General features: G+C 31.9%; 1 protein-coding gene across 3 annotated transcripts in view; it reads right to left on the bottom strand.

Annotated features, from left to right (window-relative positions):
• Nucleotides 1-21,854, bottom strand: part of LOC144852131 (ESF1 homolog) — a 45,168-nt gene that overhangs the window by 3,818 nt on the left and 19,496 nt on the right. Inside the window, exons 1-7 of one of the 3 annotated variants that reach the window (XM_078709850.1) lie at nucleotides 8,781-8,928; nucleotides 7,429-8,227; nucleotides 6,846-6,994; nucleotides 5,331-5,444; nucleotides 4,801-5,057; nucleotides 4,107-4,247; nucleotides 3,227-3,372 (exon numbers count right to left, since the gene is read on the bottom strand). In XM_078709850.1, coding sequence (XP_078565976.1) covers nucleotides 3,227-3,372; nucleotides 4,107-4,247; nucleotides 4,801-5,057; nucleotides 5,331-5,444; nucleotides 6,846-6,994; nucleotides 7,429-8,205 — 1,584 coding nt within the window. In that variant the 5' untranslated portion in view covers nucleotides 8,206-8,227; nucleotides 8,781-8,928. Of the gene's footprint in view, nucleotides 1-3,226; nucleotides 3,373-4,106; nucleotides 4,248-4,800; nucleotides 5,058-5,330; nucleotides 5,445-6,845; nucleotides 6,995-7,428; nucleotides 8,228-8,780; nucleotides 8,929-21,854 lie in introns of those variants that run through there. The other 2 variants (XM_078709849.1, XM_078709851.1) reach the window with 2 other exon arrangements.

The raw sequence follows: 21,854 nt of genomic DNA, 5'->3' as shown, positions 1-21,854 counted from the left end.
GGGCAACTGCAAACCACAGCTTAAGCTCTGTCTACACTATCACTAACTAGTTCGACAAAAAAAGTGTGATGTGCCCAAATATTGTAGTGATATGACATCACCATGTCCATATATGTTCACATCACATAAAGTTTGATAGTGTAGACAGAGCTTTACTCCATAGATCTGATCATACACTTTGTTTTTAGGAATTATGTCAACATCCAGGAGTGTTCCTATTGTGAAGTACAGTAGTCACAAATATTAAAAAAACTACAGATAATACCCTAAGGCCACAAATAATAAATGAACTTCAAAGAACATACTAAAGGTGTTGATACAACTGACAAGAACTAAGCACAGAAATCATGAGCTCAATTATATCATATAACTAAAAATGTCTTGCTTTTTAAAAAATTCATTAGATTTGGAGAGAATTTTAACATGTAGTATAACTGCCCAACACTTCATGAATAGGTTAATTAGCATTCGAAAATTGGTTGAAGATACGACAGTAGAGAACTTGTCTAAATGTAAATGAACAGTCAATATAAACTGCCACTGTTTTAACGACATATACTGTGTCACAGTGTGAATGAGTCGCCAAGCCATTCAGTTGTGTCTATTAGTACACTTGTTATAAATGTGTTTAGTTTTAAATGTGTTTAGTTTGACATAAAAGAAGGTGATAATAGTACATGTGTCATTTGCACTGATGCAGTCTGCATGTACTATTCTCTCTACTCAGAATGGTGCCATGGGACACTATTTTAAAATAATAATTTTCTTTACTTGGAATCAAACAATCAGTCAACACATCAATTTTTACAGTATGTTGTTTCATTGTTCTTGAAATGCCCAAATATGGTAGTGATATGACATCATGTCCATATGGGCACATCACATTTTTTGTCACATAAAGTTTGAAAGTGTAGACAGAGCAGGTCTTATTGAGATCGTCAAGAGCAGAACAATTAAGGGTTATGTAAAAATTATTTGGCTGAAGTTTTACTACAATTTTAGTACAATCTGTATGATTTCAGTCTGTTTCAATATAGAAGGCAGCCATTGCAATAAACAGATTGTAGGCCTTACCACTAAAAGCTTGCTAAGATTTGTATAAACAAGCTATAGAGAGCAATCAAATTATAGTTACTGCAGTAAACTACGGTAGAATAATTGGACCTACAGAACTACATGGACCTTACAGTATTATAATATTCAAGAGCCAATGATTAGTTTAGGACTGAAACAATAATTATAAAAACTACAATAAAAAAAAAATGAAATATGTTTATCAAAGTAAATGGTCAGTCACAATATAATGGCATTGCCTTTAATATGCATTGCTGACCATACTCCACAATGAGATGACCTTCCACAATGTTTTATTGGGCAGATTGCGAGGGTAATATCTTTGATACAAATATTAAGTTCACAATTATCAAATTTTATTTTAAAGGTTTTATTAAGAGTTAAAAATGATAATATTGTTTAATTATTCAAGATCTAAAGCGCAATACATACTTCAAGCAAGCAATCAAATGCATGCCCTTACCATGATAAAATTCAGTATTGCAAAATATCAAGTTAAGAAAACTTAACTTAAATTGTTATTAAAATTAAAATTACTAAATGAATTGCCTAGTATTGTATATTACAAACATAATATTTATTTAATTTACTATATTTACAGAAATGTATATATATTATTATGATGATGTTATTTTACACTACTGTACAGTACAAAAGTTAAAAGTTCTGATTACTACATCAACAAATGTTCTTTAGAGTAATTATGCTACATTTACTATTACTTACAAAAGTTCCATGTAAAATCAAACTCCCTGGAAACTCTCTCAAAATCGAGATCCTTGAAAACTGAAAACTTTCCAAAAATCTAGATCCCTGAATACAAGAAAATCTCCCAAACCCTGAAAACTGGAAACTCTCCCAATATCAAACTCCCTGAAAACTGGAAACTCTCCCAACATCAAAATCTCTGAAAACAGGAAACAGGAAACTCTCCCACAATCAAACTATCCTGAAAACTGGAAACTCTCCCAAAATCAAACATCCTGAAACCTAGAAACTCTTCCAAAATCAAGCTCCCTAAAAACTGGAAACTCTCCATAAATCAAGTTCCCTAGAAACTATCCCAAAATCTCTTTAAACTGAAAAATCCTCTAAAATATGGCCAGAACGTAAATTTAACTTTATAATTTGTAGCCTGGTTTGGATATGAACAGAAATACTGTAAAAGTGTGTTGTTTTTACAATAAAAAGTTATACATAGCATTTAATATAGTAGTGAATAGATCAAAGCACGGCATTGCCATGATAAATATTCATATTATTATGTTATAATGTTATATTATCCTACAATATTTTAGGATGACTAGTATAATTTGATCTTATATTTGAAAGTTTACAAATTTAATATGGTTTTATAATTTAATTTTATAGATTCAAAGAAATGTAAAGATTTTTAGAGATATAAAAAAGGTTAATAGTTGATGTTAAAATCAAAACAAAAAAAGATATAAAAAAGTCAATAGTTCATGTTAAAAACAAAAATAAATTTCAGGCATTCAGATGCTTTTAGGTGGATTTTGTGTTGAAATAGTTCAGTTGAAAAGTCTTAAATAAGCTTTAGGTTAGCTAGAGGACTTTAAGATGCATGTTCTTGTATACCTCATATATATCACAGTATTGCTATCATTTTGTGTGGCCGTGGAGTGGAAGGGAGGAATTATGTCTTGAATACTGGACTGAATTTTAGCACAGGTGTGGCAACAACAATGTCATCTTTTCTAGGGTCTGTTTCGTTTCAATCGGGATGTTCCAGTCCTTTTCCAAAAAAACTCACCTGGTTCTTGAAAGTGCACATGATCTACAGAGGCGGATTCAATGGGAGATGTAATGCAAATTAAATTTCACTACTTTTAGGCCCTGGGCCCCATATTTCAAAATCTTGGATCTGCCACTGATCCAGATATGTACACTGGACTTCCAGTTTTCAGTCCTTATCTAAGAAGACTTTTTCTACCACCAGAAGAATGGTTCGAGAAACTTTTAAACCTGTGTCAATATTATGGCTTGTCCATTCTGCCTTAACCACTTTTACACTCTACTAGACTATTTCAAATATAATAGATGTATCTTACTTGTGTCTGCTTTGAATTCTTTTGCCTTAACCACTCTTACACTCTACTAGACTATTTCAAATATAATAGATGTATCTTACTTGTGTCTGTTTTGAATTCTTTCTACTTTCTATTTTTTCAATCTTTTTTTCTCTTCTTTTCTTTAAATATTTTTCCCATGGTGTCATCTCTTCTTCTTTTGAAGATAGTTTTTTCTTGACCAGTTCTTCCGTCTCTTCTTTTAAACCTAAGAAAACCAAACATAACAAAACATAAACCAGACGTTAACAGATCAAATTCAATTTTCGTGAACTGTTTTGATGCTTCTGTGACCAATATTTTGACCAATTTCTCAATTTTAATAAAAAATCACACAGACAGCTATTTGTAAAAAAAAAAAAAAATTGAGGACGATACCGTGAAAAATGCGGAGACATCATGCGGAAAACAAGCACACAAAGCAAGTAATAAACTTATACTTACTTTAAGTAGAATAATATAAAATATTATTATGTTTTTACTATCGAAATTTAATTTTATTGCAAATGTATTTAACCTACAATTCACGATAGTCTGATCATAAGTTGATTCATATATAAAATTTACAAGAAAAACAAAATTAAGTGTTCTTTGTTCATATTTTTGATAGACACCCTTATTCATTAAGTTTCATTATTCCGGTTAATATATCAAATAACAAGTTTAAAATCTAGAGTGAACGTTTTATCCTTTCATTTCTTTATTCAACTAGCATTACAATAATAAGCTAGAGGGCTTTTGATAGTGCCTACAGCAGAATTTTGTTTGGCCTGTGGTCAGTAGAAGAATCACTTTGTTAGAGTGAGTTCTGACCTTTCCCTTTGACCCTTCCACTTCAAAATTGAATAAAGACATGATGATGTCATATCACTACCATATTTGGGCAGATCAAACTAATTTGATAGTGTAGACAGAGCTTTATAAATGTAATAATATTTGTACCAGTTTCCCATGTTATTTCCATTTCCATGTCGTTGTTTTCAGACTCTTTCTGTTCAGAGTCGTTCACTTCTTTTAACAGACTTCTGTACTTGGCAATATCATCACGAGTACCTCCTTCCTCGCCACTATTAACTGCATCAACTGAAAAGAATAAATATGGATATGAAGCTTAGATAATATGCTCAGCTACTGTTCACAGGGCCTAGGCTCCAGGATATCTTTAAAAAAAGTTCACTCTCAAATTTGTTATAAGACTTGTAGAGCATCTTGTGTATATGTTTACTGTGAATGGGGTAGCTCTGTCTACACTATAAAACTTTATGTGACAAAAAAATGTGATGCGCCCATATATGAAATGATGATGTCATATTTGAGCATATCACTAACATATTTGGGCACATCACATAAAGTTTGATAGTGTAGACAGAGCTTAATAACACATTTATGGCTCTTCTTGGCAATATGCCTACATTAGGAATACTAATTATAATATATTATAAAAAACCCTTGCAAGATGAAATGTTGCCATTTAAACCAGAACAATTTACATAAATACATCTAATTGCTTTAAAATGGTTTTATTTTAGCTGACATTTTAATATCTTTAAAATCATTTTCAAACAACAGTCACTAATCAATGTGTCTGTTAATTGACTAAATTTATGTTTCAATTGTTTTCAAGTTCAAAACCTACCATCATCATCGTCATCATTATCATCATCGCTAGATGCTATCAGCATTTTTACATCATCATCATTAAACTCCTTGCTTTCAAACGCCTGTTGCATTATCCGTGACCTTTGTTTATCCGTCTCATCCCACGTCAACACCACTTTTGATTGGTGCAGTGCGGTTGTTTTGAAATCTTGTGGTTTGTAGTGTGTCATATTACCAGTATCTGTAACCTGACTGGTAGGAGCAACATCAAAGGTAACATCGTCTGGGATAAACCTGTTAACAAAATAAAAATATTGATTTAAAGCTCAATAAGGGTGTTTGCTGCAGTGTGTTGGACAACAACTTGTGTCAAGACAAAAAGGTTTCATTAAAAATTAATATTATTATTATTATTATTTTCAAATATTATATCATCTTGATTACAATATCTAATAAAGCAAAAAGCGCAACATACTTGTAGAAAACATGTGTTATGCAACCCACCAATGGGAGCTCTTATTCTGGCGAGTATTGATATTTAATGTTGAGTTACCTCTTTACGCTTACCTGAGATCTAACTTAGAAGAACTACTTTCTATTTCCATATTATCACATTGGTCATAGATGGCCGAAGCTGTCTGAGGTGAGTCACACTCAACTACTGCATAGTAGTATCGCAATCTAAAAAGCAATGCATGTATAAAACATGTTAGTGTTATGATATAATTAATAATTTCTGATCTTCTATTCTATACAGAACTTGTGTGTGTGACAATATTGAAGATATCTCTATATAATAATTGTACTTTTTATATTCATAGTAGTACTGTATGAGGAATGAGGAATAATGAGGAACACCATCGGGTCGAACCAAGTGTCCTTTTTTTGGAGTCCATTAAATAAGGGTTGGCTGTGTCCCTTTATTAAGGCTGTTCCGAACAATTTGTCCTTTCAGGTCAAAGGTTAAATTTTTCTGATAATTAGTCTGATTTGAATGAGATAACTATGCTAATTTTCGGTTAAATTTTTATAGGTTAATTATCAGTTAATTTTTGGCTGCGGAAAAACGGCCTGTAATAGAAAAGCTATTAGCCAAAACCATTTGTGTAAACTTTATTTTACCAAAGCAGCCAATTACTCAGAACGTACTTGTTAATGTTAAAATGAAATCATCAGCCAACATTAGCCTGCAGCCTAGACAACTTTATTCAATTGTTTTATCTGTGAATCAGCATCATTACAATGAAATCAAAGCCCATGTTGTGAAATGACACTCCAGGGAAAAAGGCAAGATGTTAAGCAATTGCAATTACAGTAATTGCCTCAAAATTAAACTTCAGTTGAAAGTAAATTGACTTGACTGATAGTAGTACTTCATAATAGTAAATAAGATATATATCCATAATGTAAACTGTTAGTTAACATTTTCATAATTTAAGGAGTGGAGTTGTTGGTGGCTTGGTGGTTATGATGTTTGGCAACCACTCCAAGGGTCCTGGGTTCAAGTCCCATCACATGTCTGGATTTTTTTATGGACAAAATTACAACTCCACTCCCAAAGACTTGTAACTTGTTTATGTAGAGCATCTTGTGTTTATGTTTGTCTTGTGAACCTCTGAGGATCCCTGATGATCAGCAATTGCTGGATGGATCACCCTTATTAAATATGGTACAAAAAAAAACTAGTAGTACATCTCCCAAAACAAAATTAACTTTATGGCTTTTCTGTAATGTATAGTCACAGACAAAAATATAGTGTAGTGGTGGTTCACATAAATTAAACACAAAGGAATTGGAATAAACAACTTTTGGTAGATGTATGGTTCAATTGTATGTGTATTCAATGTATTGGCTGTAGTGTTAATACATATTGCCCCTCGTTTCACAGGAAAATGTCCCCTTAATAGGGGTATCTAAGGGTCCCCCAAAGGAGGCATTCTACTGTATGTCAAATCTCAAGACCTCACAGCTCAGATCACAAAACCTCACAGCTCAGATCACAAGACCTCACAGCTCAGATCACAAGACCTCACAGCTCAGATCACAAGACCTCACAGCTCAGATCAGATCACATGACCTCACCTTTGCAATTGATATGTTCGTAGTCTTTCCATCTGGATCTTCTGACCTTCAAGACTGTCAAAGTCAATCTCTTTTTCATCTTTGTGTACTGCTGGTCCATGTTGGTCTTCCTCTTTTATCTTCTGTTGACCAAATTCAGATGGAAATATCTAAAAAAAAAAAATAATAATTGGTAGCAAATAATTGATAACTAAGTCTGTGAGCTTTTACTAAGATCTTGCATATCAAATGTGTTACAATTGCTCCCCACTGATTGCAAACAGTATCTAAATAGAATAGAAGACAAAATATAACTAACAAAATAAAGCCCCATAATTATAGTAAATGTTGGTATATCAAATCAATGAATTCTACGACAAATAGAAAGTTTGAGGGAAAAAAATAAAGGCCCAGGGGCATTTAATCGAGGGGCGTTTTGTTCAAAGCGGGCGTTTACAGTATTCAATTAAATTCGGTAGTTGTCTTAGAGGAGTGGTTGTTTGGGTGGAGGTAGTTATCCCGGAGATAATTGTCTCAGGGGTATAGTTTTCATAGACCTTTTGAGACCATAAGACTTGTCCAGATACATCCATTTTAAGTATACCTTAACAGATTTGACAAGTCCTCCAGTAGGCTTGAATGAGTTAAAGACAGCCATCAAGTCTGTAGCCTTGATGCGATCCCAATCAACATTGCACACCGCCAACCTTTCAGACGTGTTCTCATTCCGCGGTGCATCAGCGTCAAGTTCTCCCCATTCGTGTTCCAGTTCATCTTCACTTTCCGACTCGGATTCAGAGCTCGATTCCACGTTGCCCATTCCTCTGGCAACATCAATTCCTAATGGATCTAATTCTTCTCCACTGTCATCATCAGATGAATCTTCATCTTCACCTTCTTCTTCCGTACTTATTTCTTTTTCTTTATTTGATTCTTTACTTTGCTTATATTTTCCCATTTTAGCTACATTTTTAGATTGACTGTGCACCAGTGATTTATTTCGTAAAAATTCTTTTCTTTTTTTCAGTAATTCTATTAACTTCTTTTTGTGACTTTCTTTTCCTTTCATCTCTGGTAATGACTGCGTTGATAATCTTCTCTTTTCCTGTTTTTCTTTCACTGCTGAAAATGCTTTCTTCGATTTGTTATCAGTTTCTTCTTCGGAATCTGAAAGCTCATAAAATTGTTTTAAATTTTCAGACGATGATTGATTTACAGGACGACCTCGCTTATCAACCGAGTATTTCAGTTTGAACTGTTTGCTCTTGAACATAGCTTGGAAGCGTTTGTCTATTTTCACCTTCCGGTCCTGCTTTGGCATCATCCGGAATCGTGGATCTTTCCCAATATGGGAAAATCTTTCGTCAACTGATACATCCATCCTTGTCCTGCTACTTTTCAACCTGTTATCAAATTAATAAAAACAGATGTACAATTAGTGTTACTGAATAGGCTAGTCAAGAAGGTATTTTTATACCTCCATGGGCTAGTAGAGTATTACTATTATAGTAAACCTATAGTATAGGGCCTACTATGCCTAGCCTAGGCTATAATAATTTATTAATTATATAAATAATAAGCCATCCATCCGGGATATCCGTCATCCATCCACACTAATACTACTAGTACTAGCCTAGGCCCTAGTCTAGGCTAGTTACACTACTACTACTACTACTTTAGTACTACTAGGCCTATAGTAGGCCTAGGCTTGAGAGGAATTTAACGAAATTAATGTATTGTCTAGGCCTTTATCATCCAGAACAGCTTCAGTTCATGCCGAGAGATGCCGACGATCGACAGGCTCGGTTGGCAGGCCTAACTAGAAGAATTAGAAAATAGCTAGGCCTAGCCTAGGCCCTACCTAGCCTAGCTAAACTGTAAATTAAAGAGACGAGGCCTTAGTCTACTGGTGGTAGCCTGGCCCTGGGCCTACGAATTATTCGGATCATAACTAACCTCCAATTGTTCTTTAGGCTTAGTTTATTATTCTAAATAATATTAAAATGCTATTAAAAATAAAACAACGGAACCAGCATTGACATGAAACACGACAGCGAGCTAGCTAGCATGCAGCAGAGAGCACCATTACGTACGTACATGTGCGTGAACTTTGACCTTTGTGCGACTCTGGTTAATGTTACTGAAAAAAGCAGGTTGAAACCACAATTCTCTAATTTTTATTTTATTTATATAATAGGCCCAAACTTGTGATAAAAAATAACATTTCAACATTATAATTTTGATATTAATATGATTATTTTTCTTTCCTTAGTCAACAAATTAATGTTTAAATGTAGAGACCGTTGATGTTTGATAATTTGCATAACTTCTTCCACTGTTAGTGTTATGATTTTTAGTGTGAGCTCATCGAACTGTCCGAGATGTATTATTATCACATCATGATATAACGGGACCTGATATCACATTTTAATTAACGCATTCCGTTAGCAACAAAAGCTGATCATGAGCATTGGATTGGATTACTTTGTCTTCCATCTACCACTACTCCCATGGGACTATTGCTGCCATTGCATCCTCTTTGTTCCCACGTCACGTACCGACCGATATCGGACAATAGACCCGCAGCAGAAAAACAAAAACCACAACAGTTTTTTTTTCTTTAACGTGCATTTCGATAAAGTATTAAAAGCCCTTAAGCAAAACACCTATTTAAGACAGAAAATCAATTATGAAATGAAGCAATATGTGTATGCACACAATCTACAAAATACCGTTGGATATGTAGGCCTACCGTAGGGCATCATCAACACCAAATCATTAGCATAAAAAAACAAAAGGCTGCAGACGAACGAACTTCGACAGACAGCAAACAAAATTTCATCTAATTTTCTTTTACTGATGATCTATCTTTTTGCTTTTTACTTGAATTGGAATATTTTTTTACAAATAAAGTATAGGCCTATGCCTCTAAATCAATAATGTTAAATGCCCAAATATAAATGTATTAACACGAAATGTTTCGGGCATAGCCCATCATCAATCTCTACCAGCCCAATATCTGTATACAAAACCAAATTAAACCAACAGATTCTTTTGACACAACATTGTTCAACATTATATAGGCATTTAATTTATTTAGACGTATATGGATAATTGAACAGCTTACAAGTTGAAGGGATCAATCATTATGCTATTACTTGTTCTATTGTGTTCTTACGCTCTGATAACATGTTATTAGTTTTGTATTGCATTACCATACGAGATTGATTTGAAATATTGACGTATTCATTTGCTTACAAAATGCAGAACAACAAAGGAATTCTTCCACGTCGATACTGGTAGACATGAATAACTACACATCACTCAATTATACAATTATGTTATTTAAATTCTTATTTTATTGCGAATTACAACAACAAAAGGGAAAAATAAACAAAAGACTGAGATGGGAAAACAATAAAGTAAAACAAATCACTGTGACCCGGGTGACTCAGGTAATATAAATAATTATGATTGAATTTAGATATATTTAAATTATAATAAATAAATTGATTTTTAAAAAATTAATAAGAACACCAAAACAAAAGTGAAATTAGGAGTTTAAATGGAATTTTCTGATTTTTTAGGAATGTGGAGAATGAAAAAAAAATATCTTAATATACAACAATATAATCGAATATTTTGGTTTACTTAATCAACTCGCTGTGGAAGTTGACATGTCAGACTATGTCAGTACGGTCAACCTGAGCTAAAACTTACGATGTTCTTATTTTTCCAGTTTTGGCGTTTTTATTTCAATTTGTATTAAACTTTGTCTAATAATGAGGGCACTGACTCAAAACAGCAAAAGCAGACATGCATGAGGTCCTCACAATTAAAAACGAGAACGATAAATACACAGAAAGGAGAAAACGTTAACTAAAGGAAAATAAAAATATTAACTAATGATGTTTATAAAATACTTATATTAAATTACCAGGCACAGAATAAATTTGAAACCAGCCGGTGATGTATGAACATTTAATTAATTAATTTTAAAGCGATTTATATAGAAATATAACAATATGCATTGCAAAAACATATTGGTTTGAAACATTAAAATGGAAATATTTTGAAACTATCATATGAGGGACAATTTCTAGCCATTAATTTTTTGGAGTGAGATATTTTTATTCGATTAAAAAATAGTTCTTGCTTGTGGTAGATTTCAGATTGTTGGGCCTTCACTTTAAATTACGAACTAGCTTTTGTTTTAATTCACAACATTTATCAACAAACTCTCTGATTGGAATCAGAGAATAAAGACACAGGCCCTCTAAGTGTGAACATGAGATCACGCCTACTTGAGTGTGACTGCACACTGCACATTTCTAACAAAAGTGGTGATTAAAATAATGTTATGGGGCTTAGGATAGACATATCGAATTAGGGGGTTGTGGGATGAGAACGGAAACATTGCATAATGAGCAGCCAACACACATAACAAACGTTGATGACATTTTTATTTTATTGAAAGATAATTTTCTTTGTTTATGTGTGGATATACGCAAATAAGCCAAATGGAGCTTCGAAAGAGTTTCCAAATGACATTACATTGTACATGGTAGGTTAAAAAACATTGAAAAAAATAACTTTCTAAGACATGGTTTAGTTTTTTCTAAATTAGCCACCTTCCTATATGACGCAATTTAAGCAAGCTTCAGCTTTCATTATTAATTTGTTAAAAAAAAAAAATTCAAAAATGTTTAAAGAGTGTGTGAGGCGGAGGGAGAGCGAGCAGGGGATTAAACGGCACACATTGACACATATATAATACCGTTAATAATTAATTAATTGTAAATATATACAAGCCTCGAGTTTTTTCCCTCTCTTTTTTGGCTTTCTGTGAGTGCAACTCTTAAAGTCTAAAATTCAGATTGTGTTGAAAAGCATCCTTAGAATTTTAATATAGACATTATAGCTGATGATATGCAGATAATTGTTAATAAATCAAACATCCAATACAATGTAATCCGGTGTTTGCTAAGAGCTGACTTGATTAATCAAGACTGGAGGAGTACTTTAATGAATATAATTAATTATTAACCAAGCTGATGTGTTCAAAATAATGTCAGAATACTTATACAGTATAATTATACGGTTATGGAATAATATCAGATTTTTTTAAATATTCATTAATTTATTTTGTAACGTGGTTGTAAATTCCTAAAATCTAAGCAAATTCACTTTTTTTTATAAACTTTTTTTTTTACTAAATTGATCAAAACATCCGAGATGATTTATATTGTACAGTATATTGCGTATTTATAGATATTATTAGGATCTCACTTTTAACTGTAACTATGTGTTGTATGAACGATTTTGACTTAATATTAATCTAATTGTAATGATAATCTTTATTACTTTTTTCGTTAAGGATTGAAATTTGATTGTGATTAAAATTATTATTTATTACATTACAGTGGTATCTCTTTTATAATTAAAAGCTAGCCTATATCTAATATAGATCATTGTGATGAAAAATTATAGCATTATTTTTTGGCACCTGTCGATGTTTATTGTGTGAAATGTCTTGTGGTGACGACAAGATTGAATCTTTAGCTGTGGTTATAGTGCATTGCGTCATAGCTTGTATTCAAACCGTTTCTTTTAGTTAGACTGGACCAGGCCACTTCTTTACAGCGTCGTTCCCTTCCCATTCAACATTGCTGTCCTTTCAGCTGAACAAATAGATAATGTTAGTCCATTGACTGTAAGCGAAGTAGGCCTACTTCGCTTCAAATAAAACATTACAAACTCGACGGCAAGACGTGCTTGAAAGGGAAAGTGCTGTTTAAAATGTCTACTCTTTTAGACAACGATAATAATTTATGAAAAAAAAACAAGAGTCTAATTATATTATCATCAACACATTTTGAAGATAAAATTAGTTTAAAAAAAATGTAAACGGCCAATGGAAACAATTCTGACGGTAATTTTTAACTTATGAACAATTGGAATAAGATTTATGATCGACGTGTTGGTTTTACTACCGTAGTTTTTATACTTGTTTATTTTATGAATGTATAAACTGCGCCCATGAGCATTGCATATAATGATAGCATAATGCTACTACTGTATTACTATTATTCGTATTTACCGGCCGTTTGTATGAAAACCTATCAAATTAAAGACTCTCAGGTGGTTTGTTTTTAAAAATCAGAAAATGTTCATAAATGTCATTATTCATGCCATAATAAATATTTGAAATATCATTCTTGATATTTTAAAAATCAATAAGTGATTAATCAATATCTATCAATTAAGTACTCAATTATTCAATCAATCAAAGCTAAGTACTGTAGGCTTTTAAACGCAAAGCATTCATACACTTCACGCTTGTATTATAACGGACTTACGGCACGCGACATCCAAGTATGTGGTTATCGGCTTGTGCTTCGGTATTGTCAAATCTGAGGCTACGAAACAAAGGTGTCCTTCCGCTAGGCCTCCAATCCACATTACCAAGTACTTTACGCTTTGTGTCAAAATGTAAAGGTTTTAATCTAAAAGCAGTTGTGAACATCGAGTGTCCGTCTATTACCGTTGGTCATTGTTCAACATAGAAACATCATTTTTCGATTGCGGAAGACAATTATACTTAATACTCTAAGGGATCGTGTAAACATTTTTGTACTGCGGTTACTCCGGTAACTACATTTTTTAGTACAATTTGTTTAGTGTGATTAAAGATAAATCAAATTAACAAAAAATACATAAATTAAGTTAACAAAGCACAGCTTGTACAATGCAGAAATTATCGTTACAAATGCAAAAAAAAAAAACACGACCAACCCCTATTAAGGATACTTTGTTTAGTCTTATAGTGTCCTCTTAATATGGGGTATAAAATTAATAGAAAACAATTTATGGTTTTTTGTTCTTTAATGCTACAGCATAAGAACCATTCATTTGGGACGATCACCCCTATTGAGGGGACAAGCCTATTGAGGGGACAACCCTATTGAGGCGCGTTGCTGTGAAATATTGAGAAGTCATAATATTATCCCAGCAGGACTCCAGTTAAGGGGACACTTGTTTGGTCACGGGTCACGAAGGTTTATCCTTAATAGAGGTTCTACTGTATATGAATATTCTGACCAAATTCATAACTACGCATCACAAATATGATGTTAATATTAAAATCAAGGTTGCAATAAAGTGTTATTCGTTTTTTTTTTATCAGATTGGCTGCTCGTTAACTGATAAGGTGACTATCGCTTAATAAAGCAAGCGTATTTCATAACTGGCTCGTGTTGAATATCACGTTCTGTTATCTAATATTCTGTAGATCGTCGCATTACTTTTGCCAAGACAAGTCGACTGGAAAATATAATTTCACTTCTCAAGCAAAATGAAATACAAGCCAGAATGTTCTAAATTATTGTTTCAACACTTTATTAAGTGATCCTCAATATTGAAAAAAAAAAGACGAAAAGGGTAATTTGACAAATCCTTGGCATTTTGGTTTGAAAAAAACTGTTTTATTATATCCTGAACCATTTAATAAATCCAAAGTAATTTTGATTGAAACACTATTTACTATACCGTATTATAATAATCATTATACTAGTCATATAGGCGTATTTGTATAATTTGTTTTAGTGTATTCTACCAATAATGTTATAACATCAATACATTTACAGTACACATGAACATATTTTATGTATGAAATTAAATTCATGAAAAAAGGTGAGAATTAACAACAAAATTAAATTAAAATTGGCATTTTCGGGTTTTTCTTTGTGTGCATATTTTCTATCATTTTTGTTTTTGTCTTATGAATAATAATAAAATCATGACATGGATACGATACGAAAAGATACGATAAGACAATTTCAAATATGACCTCTCGGATATAGGCCTATAGCATTTTTTGAAATGTTCAATTTAAATTATACACACTCATTCTGTTTCAAAAGAAAGAAAAACTAAATAAAACATTACAAAATGTTGGTTTCGTAGCTCAATAACTACGTATTAACAATGCATATCGTTATATACTTTCACAAACGAATATTCAAAAGCAATTATACAATTTTAACTAGCGTTATAAAAATCAATTAATTACCGCTTTAGGCTAACGTAGTTACGGTGTTACAGCACTCTCACAATATACAATAGTACATGGACCCATATTAAAAATAGCTCTATAACTATGCTAGACAGAACAATCAAATATTGATTTGTTTACAATAATTTTGTCTGATGCCATCTGACATAGATTCAAAATAAAGTAATGAATAGTGCGGCATTCTTCTTTGAACCTTCTTGAAATATAGTTTAATAATTGCCAGTAGCAGAAATCATTTATTTAGTCAATCACGACAAATTCCATTACTAAGGAAATAGTTCATGATATCTAGTGTCGTCATATTTTGGCTCTATCCGCCGTCAGACCATTTTAAGAAATATACTCATTCATTCATTCAGTTTATAAAACGATCCAATCGGAGCTTCCTTGGCCATTGATAAATTCACTCACTTTATACATGGAGAAATAAGTTAATTATTTCTCCATGCTTTATATCATCAATACTTTCGACTAAAACTCACTTTTTATTCTGGTATGCGTCATAAACATTTGCCATTTTGTTAAAATAAATCACATGAATTGTTACACAATGTACCTAAATATAGTTATATAAATGATATTTGAATGAATGAACGAATAAAGACCGAATAAAAATAAAACACTATTAACCACGAACGCATTAATTATAATAAACGAATAAAGTACTGTAATATAATATGGATGGATGAATGAATAAACCATCCAATGAATGAATGAACGAACGAATGAATGAATGAATGAATGAATAAAGAAACAAACGAATAGCGAATGAACAAACCAATGAAAGTACCAAAGAATAAACAAACCAATAAATGAACAAACAAATTTTAATGAACGAACCAATATAACAACGAACCAAGGAATGAGCCCAAGGATAAATAAACAAAGAACGAACCAATGAAGAACCAATGAATGAAGAAAAAGAAAAGAATGAATGAGCAAACGACTAAATTAACCAATGAATAAAATGAAAAACGAACCAATACATGAATCAATGAACGAATGAATAAATAAATGAATGAACAAACGAATGAACGAATGAATACATGTATGAACCAACATTAACGAATGATACATACGGTAAGCAATCGGCTGCAGAATAAATAATTACATTATTAATCTTTCGCATGTATCAGCATATTGTAAATCATGCACCATTTAATTTGTGTCAGTGTATAGTTAAAAAGACCTACTGTCGTAATATTCCAATTCTAAGAATCTATAAGGTGAATTTAATGCAAATACTTAACGTTTAAATTAAAAAGTTAATTTATTGAGATTTTACACATGAAGTCAATTCATCGTATAATAATTGAGCTTCCTGATTATTATCACCAATAAGCAGATGTAAAGTATGTTGAAACCATGGTAACGAGGAGGCATAATTCAACTGTGGGAATTTTCAAATAATGCGATATTGACAATAAATTTACTAGCTCGGTTGACGTATCTAAAACAAGGACCTCTAACAATTCAAATTTAATTCATTGTTAAGAATTTTATATGGAATAATACTGAAGCCTAAGGTTTAATGCAGCTGCGTACTAATGCTCCGTGTGCCGTGTCTTTAATCAAAGTTTACTTAAAGCCACTTTCTAGTTTGTCCGATGATAAGTATTATGCGCGTGGAGGCATGATTAAATCTTTTGTTCGCACATCAACATTCTGTGGGATTGTTTTCAGTGTATTTTACCAAGAACATTGTAGAATGCTGCAGTTAATGAATTCTTGTCTTCTTTAGTTTCTGCCTAGCATAGCGTGCGCATGCCATATCATAGCGTTGTGTGCGCATGCCTACTCTTAGCCACGACTCAAGATCAGCAATTGTCTATGACAGGGTCTCGTGCGACCAGCTGCGACAAATCCCTCCTCTGAATGTGGTCAAGTCTTTGTCCACTAAACTTTTAAATACATTTATTATGTTTCGTTTTGTGTCTATAAAGAGGAGTGCACCTTTGTCGCAAGGTGATTTCCCTTTATCTTTAATTCTTTGATTACAGAGCCCCTCATCATTAGCCTATAGTTTGCTCATTTAAATCGGTGGCCGGATTTGCTTTTTCTTTGCTCTATGCTTTGTGGAGTCCCAGCTGCTAACGCTTGTAAACACATAGGTAAAACGAAAGCTTTCCCCTTTTATGTAGGCCTATAGATGATGTCAATGTGTGTGACTTTTACATTCTTTTGTGGATTCAACACAATTAATGTGATAATTATAAACAAAGCATTGTGGCACTGTATTTCGCCGACTGATTTATGGCCTATTTATTATAATATTATTACCAAATATTGACTATCCGCAACCTTTGAAACGTTCCAAGCAACAAACCTTCTAACAATACGTAATATTGTAATAAGCGTTAAAAACAAAAAGATTCTCTGATCGTAAAATTAAGAGTAACTACAAAAAATGACATGGCCATATGACGTTTATTGTAGGCCTTTAATATTTATTATTAAGACGTATAGAATTAAATGGGCTTATACGATTGAGATGTCTACTCCTCTCTCAAGATTATTTTAAAATATATATTATTAATACTAATATTTCTTTTGCGTTACTATAAATCCACTGATAATTATTACATAACTTATTCGTCGTAATGATTAATTAAGTAAATAACATTTTTATTATATATTAAATTTATTTAAATTGAGGTATCACCATCGAAGAAGAAAACATGCTCTATACAATATTTTAAAGTTTCATACACAAAACATTATTAATAATAAATATATATGTCAACTCTATAACTGTTTTAGAAATGCTTATTAAAAGATAGTATAGTTATTGCTTTGTTTGTACTAATGTAATTTCTCTCTGCAATTTTGTTTATTTTTAGGTTATCGCTATTCGATAACCAGCCACAGTTTACTCAAAGAATTATCGACAATTCTGAAATAAATATTAACGGTATAGGCCTACATGAAATAACACGGGTGCCAGTTTTTTTCTCAATCACACATATTGTCTCAATACGCTTCATACATGTCAACATGTTCCTATTAATAATATAGGCCTCCTATCATCATATTCAATCGTTACTCTTCTTATTATGTAATATTAATAACAATCAAATATTGATAACACCTGTTGAAGCGTCGCTTTTCTGATAGTAATCATATCAACGTGATTTAATATTCATAACGATCGCGTTGTCTTCGTTATTTCCTTGTTAAAGCGGCTTATTATAAGCTGCTGCCGTGCAGCATCATTCAACGCTCAAGTGTGTAAAGCTACACTATCAAACTTTATGTGACAAAAAAGTGTGATGTGCAAAAATATGGTAGTGATATGCCTACATATGGTAGTGATATGCCTATATATGGTAGTGATATGACATCATCATATCCATATATGGGCACATCACATTTTTTTGTCATATTTAGTTTGATAGTGTAGCCTTACCTTACTATAACAAGGATAGATTTAATTGTTTACGATTGTTAGGCCTATCATATCTTATAATTGAAATTACATTAGAACCCCGTACCCCGTAGGAGAACTTTCGAATTTTCGCAATACAAAGTAACATAATTATTATTACATTAAAATGAAGGTGGGGCAATATTATATGTTTTAACATTACTACCAACCTCTATAGAAGTCAGGTGACAGATTAATGGGGACATTATTTGGGTTTCGCTCCGAAGGGATCACCTAATAATGGGGTTGTAGGCCTATTGTATTTTTATAACAACGTAAACAAAATAAAAAGTCTTACCTTCATTTAAAGAATTTTGATTAAGAAATTAGATTAAATTAAGATTGTTAGAAAAACGTTATAATATATTACTAAGCTTGTTATTGGGTTTATAATAAAGCCTTTTCATATTAATTATTATTTTTACGTAAATTACGATTTAACTGAAACTTTTAGATGTCGTATTAACTTCGCCGCTTTAAGTTTTACGTAGAGGATATCTTTATTTAATGAAATATTAATTTCCTGAAATTACAGAGAAAATCTTCTGCTTAAAGTTAAATAGTGTTTACTGAATTCAGAATGAGTTTACCCACATCAGGAAATGAGTTAAAACAAAATTTAAATTTAATTTTAAATATGAATAATTTAATTTTAAAGTACTGTATATTCATAGTATAATTCATAATGTTACTCGTTATCAGTCGGTATGTCTTCATTGTATTCAAGGGATGCTTTAAGCTCTGTCTACACTATCAAACTTTGACAAAAAAATGTGATGTGCCCATATATGGACATGTCATATCACTACCACATTTGGACACATCACACTTTTTTTTGTCAAACTAGTTTGATAGTGTAGATGTAGACAGAGCTCACCATCACATTTGTCCGCTTGTCAGACCAATTTTACGCGTGCGTACAAAAGCTGTTGATTTTTGTTTTATCAAAATGTCAATGCGCGCATCAGAATTATGTTTCCCTTCTGGAACTGTGCCAATTCACTCACAGATATTTCTTCCAACATATAAGATATTTTATTCCTATTTTCAAATATTATTTTGCATTGCTTAATTATAGCCTACTTACTAAAATGTTGTACTTATGTACATATAATTATACTATTTTAGAAAATTATTATTTTTTAGGTAAACGGTAAAATAAATTGCCTGCATGTAACACGATTCTCTGACAAACTTATCCAGACAATACTCTGTTCTTAGTGCAGCGTGAACCATGTTTTAAATGAATAACACCAACGGTATTTATTCGCTGTAAGGTGTTGGATACCTAATGTTCATGTTAAGAATTAAATAAATAACACCATAAAACTTTAACATTGTATTTGTTTTTATAGTAGGGCCTAGAGTTGAAATGAACAGCTCTCGCTCATCCTAACAATAAACATTCAATATGTTGTACAGCAAATATGTTAATTGCCTGTGTAATGATAATAGTGGGATTAGTTGGGAAACAAAGCCTCAGGCCCGGGCGCAGCAGATGGAGAACAAGATTTTAGGCAACACGTCAAACTGATGATACAGGCCCTACCAATCAAACAAGAAGATGATAAAGATTTAAAATGTTTAAATAATATTCATATTACTGTTTATGTTTATTTTTTAGGCAAATTGCCAAGGATAACCATAAGTGAATTCATTCACTATCCTCCTTAAGGTGGCAATCCTGTTCACAAGACAAACATATACGGTACACAAGATGCTCTAGGCTACATAAACAAAATCTTAACGAAAAAATAATAATATAAACAAAAAATCTTGTAGTTTTCTTAATTTAAGATTTGAATGCATAGATTTAATGAAGTAACATCCAACCATCACGTTCCTTTAGTTAAAGCAGCAGCAAATAATATTGTTTTTTTAATGATGAGATGGACATGTTTGTCTTGTCATTAAGGGCCAAGGTATCATCATGTATTTCAAATAGATTAACTCTTTGTATTAAATTCCTCCTGTACGTGATTAATTCGTCTCATTAGTTATGAAATTAAAAAACTGACTTTGAAACGAAATTAAGTGTTTCATTTTACCGCATTTTTAATAAGTAATGTGTAATTATCAAGACTGTAGCCATAGAAACGACATTCTAGCAAAACTAGTTCGAATGCTATCGGGGACCACACCATATCTTAGGCCTACATTACTTTATATTAATAGTTTTTGTATACATAATTTGTGCTGTACCCTATCTTTTCTCGCCCTTCTCTTCTTAATTAAAAAATTTTACATGGACAAACGTGTACAAAAATGTATGTATTGTTCTCCCAAAAATCATGATCACCTTTAAAAAATAAAAAATAAATACGGGAGAAGGAAATTAAAATGGCCTATGTTACAATCTAAAAATATCAATATTTTAGGCGGACAATATATCTGAATCTTTATTAATTTTTAGAATAAAATATGATATTATGGTACATAAAACAAAACAATTCTTATTAAATATTTAAAAAAAATAGTTTGCCCTTGACGGTAATGTAAACAAATAAAATTGTTAAAATTAGATATAAATGAGGATAACTTATATATTAATATTTTTTATTTTATTATTATTTTTCTTTATGTAAAATCATCATAGTAAAAACTGCAACATAAGTATAGGAGAGTGTAAGAAGATTTAAAAAAAAAATATTATAACTGAAAAAAGCAGAAAACAATGATAAATATTAAATACACATTTATTATTTTATAGGCCTATACAGTAAATAATGACGGTATCTTTTATTTTACTTTATCCTTACAAACAGAATGAATTTGTTAAAAATTGTGTTTAATTAGGCCATCACCAATATACTTTTATCCATTTACTCCACCAAAACATTTTATCAAAATCATAAATTTGATTCTGTTGTGATTGATATGAAGGATGCGTTGGATTTTGATATTGCATTCCAGTGTTATTCCGCCTGTTGATTGAAAATACCCTTGTAAGTAGCGTTCACAACAGATTAATAATAGCTTTTTACATCGACATATTTGATTAAATAATCTTTGTTAAGGATAGCGTTAAAAACAAAAGCTAGCACTCAAGCATTCTGGCATTGATTACTCCAGACGCCTTTGTCCCGTCACTGAGTCGTGTGTTACGTAGCCTCACACTGATTGGTCTATACTTACAGTAGGCGAGCCTATACACTCATTGTAACCAATAAGAAATCGTTATTTATAATTACAATATCGGCATTAAAAAAAATATAGCTGTAAGACTTGTGGTTCTTTTGAAAATTCCTTTATCGAAATACCAAGATATGTTTGTTGAATTTGTTCATTTTATTTAAATACGTATTTCATATGAATATTATTAGTTTGAATAACATTATGCTTGATATTGTTCAATACACTGAATACACGACCGCATAGTAAACAAAGCCGGCACACGACTCGCAACTGATAGCACAAAAGCATTCGTGAAACAAAGGAGGCGGTGCCAGAGAAGTGCGCTGATTGGTCGAGACCAAATTTAAATATTGTTTTAAAAGCCTGTATTTTAAATCTTGCTCAGAAGTTTACGCTG

This window comes from Antedon bifida, chromosome 9 (genome assembly GCF_963402885.1).
Source record: "Antedon bifida chromosome 9, ecAntBifi1.1, whole genome shotgun sequence".
NCBI lineage: Eukaryota > Metazoa > Echinodermata > Crinoidea > Comatulida > Antedonidae > Antedon > Antedon bifida.
This window is presented reverse-complemented; position numbering and strand designations above follow the sequence as displayed.